The sequence below is a fragment of the Adiantum capillus-veneris genome, chromosome 5 (assembly GCF_014529385.1).
Source record: "Adiantum capillus-veneris isolate H3 chromosome 5, ASM1452938v2, whole genome shotgun sequence".
NCBI classification, from domain to species: domain Eukaryota; kingdom Viridiplantae; phylum Streptophyta; class Polypodiopsida; order Polypodiales; family Pteridaceae; genus Adiantum; species Adiantum capillus-veneris.
In genome coordinates, this window is record NC_140935.1 from 171,466,258 (window position 1) to 171,484,734 (window position 18,477).

An 18,477-nucleotide genomic window follows, 5' to 3' on the forward strand; every position below is an offset into this window, starting at 1 on the left:
CAATAGAAGGAAATTTTCTTGGTAGAAATCTCTCTCTCTCTCTCTCTCTCTCTCTCTCTCTCTCTCTAACAATCACTCCTTTGCCTACAGTGCAATCACACAAACAATGAAAAGAAGGATTGAATTTAAAGCATCCATATTCACACAAGGTTACACTTTCCATCTCTTTTACAGAGATTCAAGGCAACTTCACCTGGAGTTATGTTTTATCGCCTATATCCATATCCAGGTTGGAAGAGAAATTTATGTCATTCATCTTCACAAGAATTATTTCTACCTCCAACGCCACATTTACATGGAAAACAGCGAGGTTCAAACAGCACTTTACATAAACTAGTAAACGGTTGGCTTTGATCATTCTCTAATTTGAATTATAAAATATATCTCACCTTTGTACTAGTTGCATTTATTTAACGGGTTATGGTTCCACCCCTCAAACAGTGAAGCTTCCTAGCATATGCTATTTTGCCGAATTCAACAATGAGATATTATGAATGAAAGAATTTTTTTTTCCTTTAAAAAAACCTGCTGCTGCCCAGTAATTTAATCATGCATCTCTTCAAAGTCTCAATATCATAACCTTGTCTGCCTAAATAAAAACCAAATGTGTATACATGGGCTGCTATGCTGTAGAATGGACTCCAAATAACCACGGAGGAACAGAAGACTCCCTGATACACACAAGATCAAAAACTTCACCATCTCGAAATTTTGTGTGTAAAGATCCTCGGCTCCTCATGTACTGGCTCTTCCACAATGCCTGCTTTTATAAGTTTCTTCCAAGACCACAATGGCATATATCTTCATTCTCTTTAAGCTCCATGCCATGAGACCCCCTCTGGTACCTGATCAAATTGAAAGCTTGTAAAAGCCAAAAAACCATGCTTCTCTTGATGAGATACCTTGCAAAAAGATGGAAATGACTTATACCTCATAAACAGGCCCTGTGATTCTACTTGGCTTTTCAACCAAGGTGCCGGTCGCAAAGTTATGGAGGCGTGGATATGGTATTTTGTAGTGCCAAGCATAATCATAGCGAGTCTCCCCTTCTATTATCTATTTGGTCAAAAAATAGAAAGAAGAATCAAAAGCTTCTCTTTCACACTTTTTGAACAGCAGCACACTCCAGCAATCTCATAACCCTAATCAAATTCACAACAGGGTCTAGAAACTTAAGCGCATATAGACATATGAAAAGAGCTCAAAATTGACACTAACTTTTTTTTCCCCTTTTTTCTCATCCTTGCTGCTAGGCTTTCTAAAATTGGAGTAACAAATCAGAATTGATACCTCACTAAGCTTTTCCCCTCTTTTCATTGTTGCAGCAGCTAGGCTCTGTCAAATGCTCGTAAAGTGCCTAGGCATGATGTCATGGTTACCCTTACTAACCCTCAAATTCAAAACAAAGTAATGGCAACCAGACAGTCTGAAGAAGGGGAAAAACGGGCAATTCTTGCCCAATCAAGAGTTTTCAAGGCTCCTCGTCCTCACCACTAATTGGCTGGGAGATTGTGCATTTTTTTGTCTTCTGCAACTGTTGGCTTTGCATTGTGGAGACCAATTCAGGAAGCTTCTCAAAGCACGGGCTCCGAGGGAGATCTGAGAGTTGATGTCTCCACATCCTTCAGCTCCAGAACCTGCCTTTCTTCCTCCTGTTAAAGTACAAATATGGCTCAAGACTCAAAATTCAAGTCTAAAGAGCCTAGAGAAAGGTGTAGGGTCCCTTGTTCGCGTCCTGCCCGCATGTGTCACCAGGGACCCGCATCCCGGGACGCGTCCCCTCTGCACACCAGGTGAGGGATGCCAGTGCTGTGCCGTCCTGTCCCCCCGTCTCGTCCTGCATCCCCCGTTCCGTCCTCGCCGGAAACGGCCACGTCCCCGGGTCCCCTGTTTCTATGATTCGGCTAGCAGAATCGTAACCAGAATTCAGATAGAAGCAATGCCCTGTCATCACCAGTGCTCCACGACAGTAAGAGTGGCCTCCCACCTGGACATCAATATCTAATGGCCATGTCGTGCAGTAGTAAGGCCATACACCAAAAGCCCACTCCTCTGACCCCTCAAAAGCTGGGTCTAAATTCACCGAGGTGCACTCTAAGGACTAAGACCAAGGAAGACTCCCATGCTAGAGGCCGGCTGCAACCTCCTTAACTGCCTCCTCAGGAGCCGGATCTAGATTCCACCGACCCTCTGCCGCTACAAGCACCCAAATCCCCTGAAAGATGCACTCTAAGACCAAGAAAGACTCACACTGTATGCAAAAGAGCCGCCCCTCCTCTTGAACCTCAAAGGAAAAAAGGAAACGCACTGTTTTTTTGTTTGGGTTTTTTTTTTTTTTTGGTTGGGGGGGTACCCTTTCCATCACTTAAAATTCGACCGTTGGTCAACATGGGAAAATATACGATGACATAAAGATAAAACACCCATACGACCACAGGATACATCACTAACAAGATACAATCAATCATCAAAAATGGTGTAGAAGCCACTGGCTGCGTGAAGCCTACACAAATCTGCCAAAAGTTAGGTCCATCTCTTGAGGTGAGCGATACCGTGTAGTCCAATGCCAAATACCAAAAATGATCTCAAGTATATGCTGTAAAGAGCCATCCTGTAGCAGCTCATAAGCTCCATGCGACTGAAAAGCCCGCATGTTGTGCCTCAAAAATCATCAGCAGCCAACCCATCAAATCTCTATGTCGTACACAAAGATAGGATGCACATCTATAGAGCCGACTATAAAAGATATGGAAGGTCCGAGGAATCCGATCATCCTCTACTATAATGATTAAGGAAAGGTGCCAAGATGTAGAACTCTCTGACCATACTAGCCAAGGCATTACTAATTTGGCTCTCATACATATGTGAGAATTGTCCATAGTCTATGAAATCTCTGGCCTTGGCCCTCCACCAGCGTTTGCTCCTATAAAGCATCATAAACTGTGATCTTTGTCCGAGGAATATCATGCAAGGTCTGCAACCTGTATCTGATCATAGGTGCTCTCTCTAGACCTAAAAATGGCAGGCCCCATGTAGAAGAATATTGCATGGAGACAACGTCTGCACATAAAGGCTCATCCCTCAATGAAGTGTAGAAGAATATTGCATGGAGACAACGTCTGCACATAAAGGCTCATCCCTCAATGAAGTGTAGAAGAATATTGCATGGAGAAGACGTCTGCACATAAAGGCTCATCCCTCAATGAAGTGTAAGGAGATCTCCATGGGCCTTCAGCATAAAAATGAGCTGGCAGCCACATGGATAATTGAACGTTTGGAGGTGATGCAAAGGCCACAAAGTAGTAAAACACCTCGGTGAATCGAGGAGACTCCATATTCTGCTATCTAACAATAGTGTCATATCACAAAGTGATGACGTGGCATGACCTAAAGGGTAGACTCCGGACAGAAAGGGGTCAGAGCCCTACTGAAAGAGCAAAACCAAGCCGAGAAGCCCAAAATGGAAGAACATCCAATTTTATAAGTGATGGGAGCGTCAGCAGCACGAGACGGTAGTGATGCATTTTTCTACAGTCGACGAGCGTGAAATGAAATGAAATGTTATATTAACGTCTTCAAAAGGCCAGAATGACCTATGAGACCAAACTGATACAAAAGTGGTGAATCTGTTACAATGTCTGGGTACCTTAGTACTAAAGTACTAAGTGTGAAAAGTGTGAAAGTAAATGTGAAAAAAACTAAATACAAAGTATTAAATAAACTTCTTAGGAGCATTCTGGGTGTCTGGCTAGAATGCTTCTAATCCTTTGTTGTAGTCTCCTCAGGTGAAGTGTGCTTCTGCATCTTGGTCGTGGTCGTCTCGATTTCCTAAGCTCAATCGCTCTGTCAATTAGGGTGCCTTTGGTGTGAATGTGGGTACTCCTTTGTGTTGGCTGCTGGCCTCTTGCTTCCCCTTCCACTCCTGCTTCTCTCGATCCGAAGAAATCTGTGATCTGCCTCTGAGGCTGTAGTGCTCTTTGTCTTCTCATTAGATTATCCTTGTGCCGATGTAGTTCCAGTAGGTACAAGCCTAAGCATCTTTGATCTTGGTATTGCATGATTCTATCTAGAGGTCCAAAGCCTTCTTTAAAGAGGCAATGAAAACGCCCACGTATCTCATAGGTCATGTGCTGTTGGCACACTTTACAATGTTATATTTTATTAGTTTTAGGGTACACACTTAAGTGACCCTAAGGGTGGTTCACACCCAAAGAATAATAACAAGTGTACAAGGGTGGCCCGAGGGCCTTTAGACCCCGATGTGGTACCTTTAAGTAACTCCCACTAAGTGTAAGCAATGCCTACCTCGTGTCTTTGCAAGACACTTAGTGAGAACATCTGCGAGGCTATCCTGTGTTTTGACCTTTGTCACTGTGACAAGGCCATCATCCAGTACCTGGCATATAAAATGGTACTGCACATCAATGTGTTTGGTACGAGCATGGAACATGGCATTCTTAGCCAGGCATACAGCACTCTGACTATCACTACCAAGCACTGGAGCATGAGCTGGAAGACCAAAAGTCCTCACAAGACGGCCAAGCCAAATGGCTTCTTTTGAAGCCTCTGTGACTAAAATATATTCAGCCTATGTAGTGCTCAATGCAACAATCTTTTGCAATCTTGAACACCAAGAAATAGCTCCACCAGCCAATGTAAAAACATAACCACTTGTAGATTTCCGAGTGTCAAGATCACCTACCATGTCCGAACCACAAAATCCCCGCACTAACAATGTACCCTTTCCATAACATATGCATGTGTCTTGTGTACCTTTCAAGTACTTGAAAATGCTCTTCACTGCCTCCCAATGTGGTTTTCCAGGGTTAGACATAAACCTACTAACAACTTCCACTGTGTAAGCAATATCCGGTCATGTAGCAACCATTGCATACATCAAAGAACCACACGCTGATGCATAAGGAATACCTTTCATAGCATGGACAACTGCATCATCTTTTGGGCAATCATGCTTGCTAAGCTTTGTGGCTCGTGGTAACAATACATACTACAGTGAGGCTTAGCATCAACTATACTAAATCTCTCAAGCACTTTCTTGATGTACTTGTCTTGAGAAAGGAATAAAAGACGCTTCTTTCGATCCCTTGCAATGCGCATACTCAAAATATGTTCAGCTGTACCCAAATCTTTCAAGAGAAAGCTGAATTTCACTCCTTTTTCAAAGCACAGTTTGATACAGCTTATACAGGGGGGAATTTTACAGAGGCTTCTAAGGTCAGGAAAGCTGCCACCTTTTTGAAAGAAAATGCGCATTCATGGTGGACGACGCTGTTGATGCAAGGACAGGCACCCGCCGCATGGGTATACTTCAAGCAAATGTTTGCATCTACGTGGCTGTCAAACGAATTTGAAGCCGATGTCATGACAGATTGGCACCAACACACTGCGGCTACTTGCAAGAGCCTACAGGAGTACAACAAGAAATTCACCAAAGTGTTGCTCTCAATAACTTCCTACAAGTTCATGCCATTGACAGAGCAGATAGAGAAGTATTGTTGTGGGTTGTCTAAAGGGCTCAGAAACTATTGCACAAAGAACAAAGTGGCCACCCTTACCCAGCTCATGGAGGTTGCCAACACTAGAAACGACTTGTTGAAGGGGGAAGACAGTGGATTCCAGGGCAACGTGAAAGGGGGCCAGCCCAAGAAAAATTCAGCGAAGAAGCCTTTTGCAAAAGTGGCTCCTAAAGCTTCCCAAGGGCCAGAAAAGGCAAACAAAGGCAAGGATTCAGCCGAGACTTCTGGAGCTTTATATGCGAGCACTTTGCTACAGATTGTCCACAAAGAGGAAGACCAGTTGATTCGGATGATAAAGAGCACATGAAAGGAAAGAAGCCCAAGCCCATAGGAGGTGTAGTGCCACGCATGGTGGGTGACAGGCCTAGTACACATGCCAGTGAGTTATGCACAACGTGGGGTAAAGTCAGAGACCAGACAACACTTATCTTTTTTGATCGAGGTGCCAAAAGCAAACTTTTATCTCACCAGAGTTGGCTATGAAGCTGGGCATCAGAGCTGAACCCATTATTGGAAAGCTACATCTGCATTCATATGTGGACACAAAGAGTTTTATATCATGCCATTGGAAGGGTGCGATGTGCTATTGGGAATTCCGTGGATTTCCAAATACATGGCGTGCTGGATGTCTTCGACAAAAAGATCACCCTTCAACATAGGGGCAAAACTCATGTTTTGGATGTAAAGCTAGAGGAGAGTCTGTCCCTATTGTATCTGCTTCAACTATCACTTCTGTAATTCAAAATCATCTTTCTACGTACTTGATTTTTGCACGTGATGTTTCAGATAATTGTCAGTCAAATTTATTTGTGTTAGATAAAGAAAGGTCAATATTTTTGCAAGAGTTTAGTGACTGTTTCTCTGATTCATTACCGTCGCAATTGCCACCAGAGAGGCCTGAGGACCATGCGATAGATTTGGTGCCAGGGTGTAGTCCACCAAACAGACCTCCCTACAGGGTTAGTGCGGCCCAAAAGAAAGAGATTATGGGCCAAGTAGAGGAGCTTCTAGAGAAGGGGTTGATTCAGCCTAGTTCTTCACCTTTTTGCTCCCCAGTGCTCCTAGTACAGAAGATGGATGGCTCTTGGCGCATGTGTATTGACTACCGTGCGTTGAATAAGAATACCATCAAGAACAGCTTTCCTATCCCAAAGATTAATGATATTCTTGACCATTTAGAGGGTGCTGCAATTTTCAGCAAGATAGACCCTATGCGCGTTTGCCAAGGCAAGAGCCTTCTGTGCAAGAACCGGATTAGCTAATTGCTAATCCCCCACAGGTACGCACAGTTCCATCGTGAGGGATTGCTAAACGAAGAGTTTTCTCACGTGTAAACTCGTCCATATCAAAGGGGAACTGTCCCATTGCGTGCTCGCTCTGCCGAAAACAATCCAAAACAAAGAATTACATAGGGTTTCGCACCTAAACTGCAGGGCAATGCCATGGGAGCCTCGGGAAAGCCTTGGGATGCGTAAACAGGGCTTTCGGCACCTGACAATGACAAAACAAGGAATTACAGCACGCTAAAATTGACCTACAACTCACTGGAAAGCTTCCAAACCACAAGGGAAAGTGTCCTTGACTTGTACTATTGACCTACATAGAATTTTGCACCGTTATGCTGGTAAAATTGGGTCAAAAACCTGCAATTACAGCCATGGACAGGTTTGGACAGATTGGTGAGAGTTAGGTGAAAGCGTTCGGATCATTTATTTGCAATAAGAATAAAGAAATATCGATAGGGGCGCCAGTCTTTGGGGCCTACAGGGTGTCGTTGTCTGCTTGGAGTGCTCTAGCTTCCAAGCCGTGTTCTTTTGAAGTGTTAATTCAAGCAACAGGTTTTTATTTGCAAAGTTTCTCAGTGTCCTAAAGTCTAAAGTAAAGTTTCAGGTGAAAGCCAAATGCTACCGCCCTACGGGCCGGTTTCATTTCCAATACTCACGATCAATGATATACTCGACAAATTACAGGGTTCTACTTGTTTCAGTAGAATCGACCTAAAAAGAGGCTATCATCAGATCAGGATCACTCTTGGAGATGTATATAAGACCCCATTCAAGAGGTCCTTTGGATTGTACGAGTATTTGGTGATGCCTTTTGGTCTCACAAATGCTCTTGCAAAGTTCAACGGTATGATGGACAGGATTTTTCAAGAGTATAGGTCATTTGTGGGCACCTTTTTCGACGATATCCTCATATTCTCCAAGAATGAGGCAGAGAATTGACACCACCTGTTACAAGTTTTCTAGGCACTGACGCAACATCGGTTGGTGGTGAATTGGAAGAAGAGTGAGTTTTTCTTACCAGAGATCCACTTTTTGGGACACATCGTCTCTGCTGAGGGTGTCAAAATGGACCCGCCCTAGGTTGAAACCATCATAGATTGGCCAGATTACGCAACATCGGTTGGTGGTGAATTGGAAGAAGAGTGAGTTTTTCTTACCAGAGATCCACTTTTTGGGACACATCGTCTCTGCTGAGGGTGTCAAAATGGACCCGCCCTAGGTTGAAACCATCAGAGATTGGCCAGATTTGAAGAATGTTCATGAGGTTCGAGCTTTTTGGGTTTGTGCTCTTACTCTCGGCGGTTCATTCGAAAATATGTGAGATTGCTTCTCCTCTACATGCTTTGACACAGAAAGGGGTTCCTCTCACATGGGGACCATGTCACAAACTGCTGACGTGTCAAGCCACTAAAGAATGGAGCCAACCTGTAGATCTCGACAGAGGGGCCTAAACCCTAGAACAAGCGAAAGCAAAAGCAACAGAAGAAGTTTTACCAACTTGCAAAGTCTTGCCGAGTGGCCTATTTTTAAAGACGAGTTTCCCCCAACTCACGCGACCCCATCCGATGGGACCGAGGGGACCTAAAGCCATTAAAGTAAAGCGGGACCAACACACACACACACACACACACACACACACTTGCGTGGATGACTGTTGATGTGGTAGATTTGTACGGACTGCCACAATTTGCGCTGACCTGCTGACGTGGCAGCTGTATGGACGCCCACGTTTTACGTTGATGGCGTGGGAGTTGTACGGATTTCAGCAAAACACGCTGGCAGCTTTTGAGGCCAGATGCTTTTCATGTAACTGCTTAGGTCCTTTAAATATGTGTAGAGGGCTCTTACTCTCGCACTCTTCCGGGTGAGGGTGCAGAGAATAGAGTACCGGCATTGTACTGAGTTTAAGCAATGTAAAGAAATATCAAGTGTCAAAGGTGGCAGCGGAAGATGCAATGAAAGACAAGACCTGGCTCGTGATCCGGTGGGTATCTCGACTCCGATCTAGAACACCTGCAATGTCAAACACATAAACAAAGGCACACCTGTGGAGAAGAGATATCACGTAGGTAGAATGAGACAGGACATCTGAGAATGAGAGAGAGAGAGAGAGAGAGAGAGAGAGAGAGAGAGAGAGAGAGAGAGAGAGAGATCTGGGAAAGGCTCTCCATGCTGATAACAATCTGCTCATACAAGTGACCAAGGGTGGTCACTTGTATGACCGGCATAGAACTGACATGCCAATGGATAGACCCGAGGACACACACAACTGCGACTGCTACTGACACTGCCAACTGCTCCCGCACCCGAGACCACTAACACAGCCATAGCATGGGCTGGACTCCCCGACATGGATCCACCTCCTGGCAAAGGAAGAACTGGAGAAAGAGACAGACAGACTCTAGGCTGCCGGTGTGGCTGCCCTCTAAAAGAAATAGGAATCTCTGCTCTCCTCCGCATCTGACTGCTATGCTCATCAAGTGGGCTGCCCTGAGGGGAAGAAATGAAAGGGGAGAACCTGCTGCCCCAGTCCCTAGAGAAGGAGCCCCTGCGAGTGGTACCTCTGGCTGCCACTGATCTCCTCCATGGCTGTCCAGCAGAAAACGCTAGGAGCAAGCCTGAGAAAAATGCCAAGGCAAGGGGGCTGATGAGAAACGCTGCTCCATCTCCTACCACTGGTGGCCAAAAACGGCAGCAAGGGATGCACCCTTGGGCGCCCTGCAGGGCTGTGAACTGCTGTGCATGACAAACGCTGGCTGATCCATGCGTAAACGCTGGCTGATCTGTAGGGAAAATGCCAGCCTGCCAGCATGTGTAAAAAACGCCACGCTGCCCCCTGGGGTGCCCAGGAGAGGGCGCCCCTCACTGGGGCTGATCTGCACTGCTAGAAAGTGATCCCCCCCTGGCTGCCTATATAAGGCTGACCTCAGCCTGCCCGACCCACTCCTCGAGCCCCACAACTATAATAAATATGGGAAGGGTGGAAAGTGGCACCAGCTTATAACATAAAACTTCCTAAATGCCAGCCAAAAACGAATAGGCAAAGCACTGTCAGACTATTTGAATTGCTTTAATATGCTAAAATAAAGCAGAAAATAAGGAAAAAAAAAGATTCCAAATTCTTTCACTTTTTATTATTCTTTTCGAGCGCTTCTTTTCTTTGAAGCGTTGAGGAACACGAGGAAATCACCACACCAACCACGAAAGTTTCTGTCCCGCAAATCAGCCACTAACCAGATGTCCATAGGCTCAAGGGGGGAAAATACCTAGGGCATGGAACTGAGCCAAAGCCCGAGCTAGGCATGGCTAGACATGACCCGACATGAGTGAAAAACCTCACACTAGGCGGGCACAGCCACAAAACAACCCCCACTCCCTAATCTGCTCCTGGGAGATATCGGAGCTACCAACGGACGGGAATATGAACTCTTAACACCCCCTCTCAGATCCTGGACGAGAAACGGATCCAAGGAGCTGGAGTGAGCAATCTGCAACTGTAAAGAGAGGGTTTCGTGGCCGAGGCAAAACAACCCCCACTCCCTAATCTGCTCCTGGGAGATATCGGAGCTACCAACGGACGGGAATATGAACTCTTAACACCCCCTCTCAGATCCTGGACGAGAAATGGATCCAAGGAGCTGGAGTGAGCAATCTGCAACTGTAAAGAGAGGGTTTCGTGGCCGAGGATATCTGCTACAGAACTCCAAGGTTGAATAGTGCCCGGCCAGTATACCATCCAACCGCTACTCCCGAAAGACGTCTGGGAAGTATAATGTTTTCTGCTGAAAGTAAATCCAGCTCTATGAAGAATCTCCTCAAGCCAATCAACTCACAAGTCGCACAATCAGCATCTGCAGAAGGTACTGTTGCTGACCGCTCCAAGAGTCTACATCCGAACTAAGGGTAAAAGGCATAAAAAAGAATGGTATCCGGATTATTTCCCAACTCTAAAGTACTCCACACCCTCGAGGAAAGAGTCGGAAATATGTACCTCCGGTCATATACCACATGCCAGAAACTCCAAGCTGCTACGGAAGTCCAAGGAAGGGAACAATCCGAGGCTATTATGGAACTATATGTCCGATGATGAGGAACCAAAGAACTGCACCAACCACCATATAGAATGATGATCTGCAAACTATATCTAAAGGAACTTCATCGGAACTAAGAGTGAAACTGTAACTGATCCGTCTCAGAGTGAATCGGGAACAAACATCCAGCAGAATGGAAACACACATCAATACTGAGACTGCAGCTAACACGGCAAGACCAAAGGAAGATCCTGCTCCCAAGCTCTGCAAGAGAAGAACAGGGTGTTGTAGACAGCAACCAAATAGACTGTCAATCCTATCTGTTGCACATGGAACCATAAGAACTGAAAGGAAGTAGTCCGCGGAACCGACTCCCAAGATGGCTCCATATCCCCCTCTGAAGGGAGAACATTCAAACCATGGATAACTGTCATAACTCTCCAACAGTCTCTGCCTGTGTAACTGGATCAGCAATGTATCCAAAGGAAAAATGATAATAATGATATACTTGTGGAACCTGGAACCAAATTTGGGAGAAGCAAGAAGATTGTCTCCCCTCTTTGAAGAATGCCATGGCTAATTGTAATTGGTTCTTAGTCCGAGAAGGACCACTATCCACCTGACAAAAGAGAACGTGTCGGTCTAAGGATACGGGAAGTAGGTGTGTCCTGTATGGTACAGTCTCCAGGGATCAATCTAGAAGACGAGGCATAGGAACTACTACTCGGGTGCACTGTGAAGAGCAACCGTCACACCACAAATCTGAAAGACGGGGCAACCACCGAAATGGCTAAGGGAAAACATCCGCCAAGATAATACATGCATTGTGGGCTCAAGCACACCATCCAAAACCGCAAGAAATGGGCAACGGAAACCTAGGATTGAAAGACACCATGTGTGGTACTCCGTTGAATGGAGCACCGGTAGTCGATTGAAGATAATAACCTGGAAGTCCCCTTTGAAAGAGAAGTATCCTCAAAAGTATGCTCTGAGGTAGCAAGTGACTCCACCACGTCGGAATAGAGCAAACACTGACAATGAAACCTCAAGAGCTAAAGCTAAGAACTCCCCCTAAGATAGGAAGTCCCACTCCCGCTCAATCCTTGGGAAAGAGAATAAGTACCACCAGAAAGAAATCTGAGACAACGTGGAGTAAAACTGCTTCCTCTAAAAATGAATAGCAAAGCCCGAATCTCATGAAACTCGAGACTTATAGAGAATCACACCACCGGTAAACTCGGAATGAGAAGAGAAGCGAGAAGTCAATAGCAACACATGAGCAAAAACTACAAATAACTGAACTTAAATAGAGAGAGAGAGAGAGTCGACACGAAGCGGCGCAGTTCCGCTTCCAAATGCACTAGCCCCAAAGACTGGCACCCCTTTTGGTATTTCTTTCTTTATTGCTCAATCGCATCGCACAACTCCCAAGGATGCAACTCTCCTCAACTCTGCGTCCAGATGCTCTGCGAGAGAGTGGCCCCAAGGGCTCTTAAAAACTAAACAAGACTTGCTTAAAGCAGAGTCCCAAAAGCTTCTGGCTCTAAAAGTATAACCAAAACTGGCGCCAAAAACCCTAGTTATCCATACTCAGCCACGTTAGCAAATCTCCCCCTTTTCCGGGCATGGACCACGTCAGTTGTTGTCCCGCGTTTAACGCATCTGTCACGTCATCAGTTTTGGCGCCTTGCTTTTATTAGGGTTTGGGCCTCTCAACCACCTTCTGCAAGTTAGTACGTGGTTAGGGATTTAAAAACCCTCTAGCTCCCTGTCCACACGCACATCATTTTGAGTCTTTGGAACTCTCTGATAAACTATCGATTGGTTTCCTTGGTTCTTTCTTTGGACATTTTGAGAAGACATGTCCCTGTTCACTAAAGCAATAACACTTGCCCTCGTTGAAGTACTCAACACGCTGCTCTTCTGTCAATTTGGGCCATGTAGATTTCTTCTTCTACTCCTTGCCCTTCATTTTTTCCTTGGAAGACTCCTTTCCCGTTGACTTGGACATTGGCTTGTCCGTTAGATAAGTCAATGAGGCTGAACGCATGGAAAATCGGTCCTTTGCATGTCGCATGAGCTTCTAAATGCTCTTGGATTTTTTCTTCGAACAAACCGCCGAATCTCTTTTAGTAAGTCGCAACAAAACCACTCCACTTGTGTCACAAATTACTGACGTGTCAAAGCCCTAGAGAAGGGGGCCAACTTGCAGATGCCGGCCGAGGGACCTAAACCCTAAGAAAAACAAGTAACAAAAGAAGAAGTCCTACCAACTTATGGGGACCCCGTCCAATGGGGCCCCAAGTGACATAAAGGAAATAAAGCAGGACTCACACACACACACACACAAGAACTTGCGAAGCAGGCTGATGACGTGGCAAATTTCTGAAAATCACATTGGCTGATGATGTGGCAGAACTGTACGGATTTTCGCTTTTCACGCTAGCGGTGCTGACTTGGCAGAACTGTACCGATTTCCGAAAATTGCGTTGGCACCTTTTTGGCTTTGCTTTTGGACAAGATGCTTTTGAGTTTGAAGGCTTTTCACTGTAATTGCTTTTTAGGCCAAGGGCCTTTAAATATGAGGTTAGGGCTAATTCTCTGGCATGCTTCCTGGAGAAGGTGCAGAGTTTGGAGTACCGGCTTGTATTGTGTTGATGCAATATAAAGAAATATTGAAAGGGGCGCCAAGGTTTGGGGCCAATACTCTCTGGGGTGGAATTCCGCCACTCCGTGTCACGTGTCATCTCTCTCTCTCTCTCTCTCTCTCTCTCTCTCTCTCTCTCTCTCTCTCTCTCTCTCTCTCTCTCTCTCTCTCTCTCTCTCACACACACACACACAGTTCAATTGTTATTCAAGTGCTAAAAGTCTGCTCAATCTCTTCTTTTCTCTTGCAGGTGGTGCACGTCTTGTAACACTGGTATCAGAGCATCAGGCGTGTGCTTTTCTGAAAGCATACCCGTCCCACAAAAGAGCAGACAGAGCAAACCCTTACTTCATCGCGCATCAGGCGCGCTCCCGTCTTCACTGCTCGTGTCTTACAGGGCATAAGCCATTAAGATCACTTGCAAGAGAAGGATCCAAGATTTGTTACGAGCTGCTGTTTTTCTCAGAGACAGTACCATGCAGATGTCTATAGCTACCAAGCCGCACACTTCCAAGGACTTGGCAAGCTTTCAAGAAAATTTTTGCCCGAAGTTATATGGTTTCTGACATCTTCCTTTGGAGTGCAACTTCTGGCAGAGTGGTGCAAGCCTCAAGGCCTATTTCATTGTAGGATCAACTTTTCAAGTCAATTTTCTGAGGAAAAATGCTGGGTAAAAAAAGTCTTATAAAACAAGGTGAGAGTTACGTTGTACCCTAATTATACATTTTACATTAAATGTAAAGAACGTAAAGGACTAGCTCGTTGCAATGGCGTAGCCAATCTCCTTAGAGAGCTGCCCCTGTGATCTTAGGGTCCTGACATGCTTGCCATGGAAACCCTAGCAGATTATATCTTGAAATTTCTCGACATCTCCCAATAGATGTCTCTTCACGAGCAGTTGACCTTGGAGGTCCAGTGCGATTGCCATCTGGGACTACCATCGCCACCAAAGAAACACTGTTTGTCCAAGAGCTGATGGACCATGTTGTGCTTGGCTACGACCCTATGGAATGAACCTAACCCTATTTTTTTGGTGCAGGTTTCAGGATGGAAAGTCAGTCGACTTTTCGAGCTCGACTTATGTCGAAATTGCTTTCTAAGTTTGAAATCTGTTTGAGAACTTGTTTGGTGATCCTGTTTGGCATTTGTTTGAAATGGGTGGTATCTGCTTTGAACCTGTCTTGGTGCCAATTTGAATTGTTTCACTCTGGTTTTAATACTAGTTTCAATGATTGGTGATTTTACTCCCAAGTAAAGTAGTGAGAAATTATGTTTGAGAATGCTTGTTCATACTGATGGCCCGGACCCTTGTGGTTATTTGCGGGGGGAGTATTGAATGATTGAAAAGTGGGGTTTTTTTTTTTACTCATGGCACAGACCCTTGTGGTTATTTACGGGGGGAGTATTGTTGTCGTGACTCCCGGCCCGAACCTAGATGGTTATGCGGGAGGAGTATTAAGAAGTCTGAGCAGTGGTTACTCTCAGCACCTCCAAACAATGCAGGCTGCGGTCTGGGGGGCGTTTGGTTGTAAAAGGCCTCTATATCTCCCGGCCGGGACCTTTTTAGGTTATGTGGGAGGAGTGATGAGAGAGTCGTTGAATATCTCCCGGCCCGGACCTGTTAGGTTATGCGGGAGGAGTGTTCATCGGCGGCTTTATGTTTCTCTGTCTTGTAACATGCATATGTGAGCATTTGTGTTGCATTGTGATGTGCCAACCACTGAATATTCCTAATTGGATGAGATTGCTTGGGTATGTTATTTTAGTGCATCAAGACGCCCGTGGAAGATCAGTACGGTCTGGGTGTGATGGCTAATTTTATTATGCCAGAATATCGAGAGTTCCGATCTGGACGAAAGGAGAAGCTAACTCCTTGAGCAAAAGAGCCGAAAGGAGAAGCTAACTCCTTAACAAGAAGAGCAAACTGATTGTCCCTCGAAATGACACTTGGAAATTTTCGAGCTAACTTGAGTTGTTCTGCAAATATACTGTAATCGCGGACGATTACTCTCTTTCAAGAAGGGGAAATGTCACAAATTGCTGACGTGTCAAAGCCCTAAAGAAGGGAGCCAACTTGTAGATGCCGGCCGAGGGGCCTAAACCCTAAGAAAAACAAGTAACAGAAGATGAAGTCCTACCAACTTATGGTGACCCCGTCCGGTGGGGCCCGAAGTGACATAAACGAAATAAAGCAAGACTCTCACACACACAAGAATTTGCAAAGCAGACTGATGACGTGGCAGATTTTAAAAAATCACACTGTCTGATGACGTAGCAGAACTGTACGGATTTCCGCTTTTCACGTTGGCGATGCTGACGTGGCAAAATTGTACGGACTTCCGTAAATTGCGTTGGCAGCTTTTTGGCTTTGCTTTTGGACCAGATGCTTTTGAGTTTGAAGACTTTTCACTATAATTGCTTTTTAGGCCAAGGGCCTTTAAATATGAGGTTAGGGCTCATTCTCCGGCATGCTTCCTGGAGAAGGTGCACAGTCTGGAGTACCGGCTTGTACTGTGTTGATGTAATATAAAGAAATACCGAAAGGGGCGCCAAGGTTTGGAGCCAATACTCTCTGGGGTGCAATTCCGCCACTCCGTGTCGCATGTCGTCTCTCTCTCTCTCTCTCTCTCTCTCTCTCTCTCTCTCTCTCTCTCACAAAGTGATGACGTGGCGGACAGCAGAAACCCTCAAATTCCTGTCAACCCTAACTTTCAAAAATCGCGGAGGCTGAAAAAAAATAATAACAAATAAATGATGAGCGACACGAATTTTGCTTTTTTTATTAAAAAAAAGAGAAAAGACTCTCTAAGAGAGAGAGAGAGAACTGATGCTTTTTATTTTAAAAGCTTTTGGGCCTCTACTTTTGGGCATCCCTTGTATCTTTAAATAAGTGGTGAGGGCTTCACTTCTCAGCACATCTGGACGCACAGTCTGAGAGTGAAACCCTAGCCACTCTCTTGTACTTTGATCTGATTAACATAAGAAATACCGAAAGGGGCGCCAGTCTTTGGGGCCAATCTCTAGGCACGGAACTCCGCCAGGCTAGTGCAAATCGATTGTGATCTGTGAATTGTTTTGAAGTGGTTATTTGGTGTTGTCGCGGTTGATTCTTGACTTGGAGTGTCCAAGTCTGTTACAGTGGTATCAAAGCACGGCCGATTTCTCTTCTACGGGAAATCCGATCCCCGAAAAAAAAAATTCCGTGGCACCTATGGCTTCAGGCAATGATCAGTCGACTCCCTCTGCATCTGGAGATGCGGGCTGGGATCACAACGAAGATTCAGACAAAGAGTATGGCCCACCTCGGCCTACTCAGGCGGAGCAAAGAGAGATGGAGCGTCGTCAATTGATTCGCGATGCAACAAAGATGATGCTCAATTTTGCGAAGGAACCGAAGATGGCAAAATATATGAACCAGACCTCTTTGGAAGAGGTACAGATGGAGTGGCAAAGAACCACAACACCACTCCCGAAACCCGCTCTCAAGAAACCTTCTGCCTCCGAGAAATATACGGAGAAGGAGCTGGAGAACGTGGTTGATGCAAGAATTGCTTAGCTTTTCGACGTGCAAAAGAAAGGCAAAAAGCACGGCAAAAAGCAGAAGAAAGGCACTGACTTCCCGGGATATTTGCGTCATCGGTCGACATTTGACAAGGCAAAGAAATTGAAGAAGCACGTCAAGTTTGAAGACCTACCGCATTCTTCTTCTTCTTCTTTTGACAGTTCTTCTAGCTCTTCAGACTCGAGCGAAGAAGACAGGAAAAGCAAAAAGCGAAGCAAGAAACAACGCTTCAGAAAGGGCAAGAAAAAGCCAAGGAAGTCTAAGTCTCACCCAGTGAGTGACACTTCTACAGAGGACTCGTCTACGAACAGTTCAGTCTCTGACAACGGAAACTTTTATGCGAACAAGAAGAATTTTTATAAAGCCAACCAGTATGACTTTCTCGAAGATAAAAGCAAGAAAGTCCGAGAGTTTAAGGAAGGTGGCCACTCGATCAAGTTTGATACTTTTTCAAGATACTCAGATGCTTCGAAGGCTTTGTCTTTTATACAGCAGTTTGACATCGCTTTCGCGAGAGGACACTATTCAGAGCACTCCAAGATTTGGAGAATTGCCTCTTACTTTAAGAGGAATGCTCGTACTTGGTTGTCCACGCTTCTCTTAAACAAGACTGCGCCAGTTAAATGGCTGAAATTTAAAAATATTTTTATTTTTTCTTGGTTGACGCAAGAATATAAACGAGATATACGAGCTGCTTGTAACCATCTTCGGATGACCAAGAAAGATACAATCAATGCTTATTGTGAAAGATTCTGGAGCTCTTTTCTACCCGCCTCTTCATTCAAGAAGATCTCGTTCAGAAAACAAATTGAGCGGTTTACCTTGGGTCTACCTACAAAGATCCGAGATCACTGCTTGGAACAGAAGTCAGCTTCTATTCAGGAGTTGATGAGTCATGCGAAGCGGGGCTTTGCCATTCACTCTGGCAGTCTGACCTACCCCACAGATGAAGCCATGACACAACGAGCCGAACAGACTTATGGGAATGAAAGTAGAAAGAAAAAGAGCAACCCAGAGAAAAAGGATGCACGACCCAAGCTTACTCCTGAGGGGAGAGAGCTCGCTTCATCAGAGAGGGGAAGTGCTTTGGATGCGGGGAACAGGGACATATCTCCGCGAAGTGCCCTAATAAGGCACAGAAAGAACAGAATGATAAAGAACGACGACAGGCCTGAGAGTTCGAGAGCAGCTAAGGAGCGTGGCAGAAAAGGCAGATAGAAAAGCAAAACTGGTACCACATGGCGTGGGACCTGCACCGAATCACATGAATGAAAGTACAAACTTTGCCGCTTTTTGGGGCAAAGTGAAGGATCAACAAGCCGTTTTGAAGGAGCCAAGGAGAACTTCTTTTCACTTGGAATTGGCGGCTTGATTTGGAATTACGCCCGACAGACTGACGCCGCAGGCGGAGGTA

The 18,477-nt window shown here is 45.3% G+C and overlaps 1 protein-coding gene across 1 annotated transcript in view; it reads right to left on the bottom strand.

Moving 5' to 3' along the window:
- Window positions 1-488: 488 nt before the first annotated feature.
- The window catches only part of LOC147458558 (uncharacterized), a 55,809-nt gene continuing 37,820 nt past the window's right edge, over window positions 489-18,477 (bottom strand). Inside the window, exons 3-4 of the mRNA XM_086513213.1 lie at window positions 931-1,056; window positions 489-845 (exon numbers count right to left, since the gene is read on the bottom strand). Of these exons, the coding sequence (XP_086369339.1) occupies window positions 813-845; window positions 931-1,056 (159 nt within the window). The 3' untranslated portion in view covers window positions 489-812. The remainder of the gene's footprint in view (window positions 846-930; window positions 1,057-18,477) is intronic.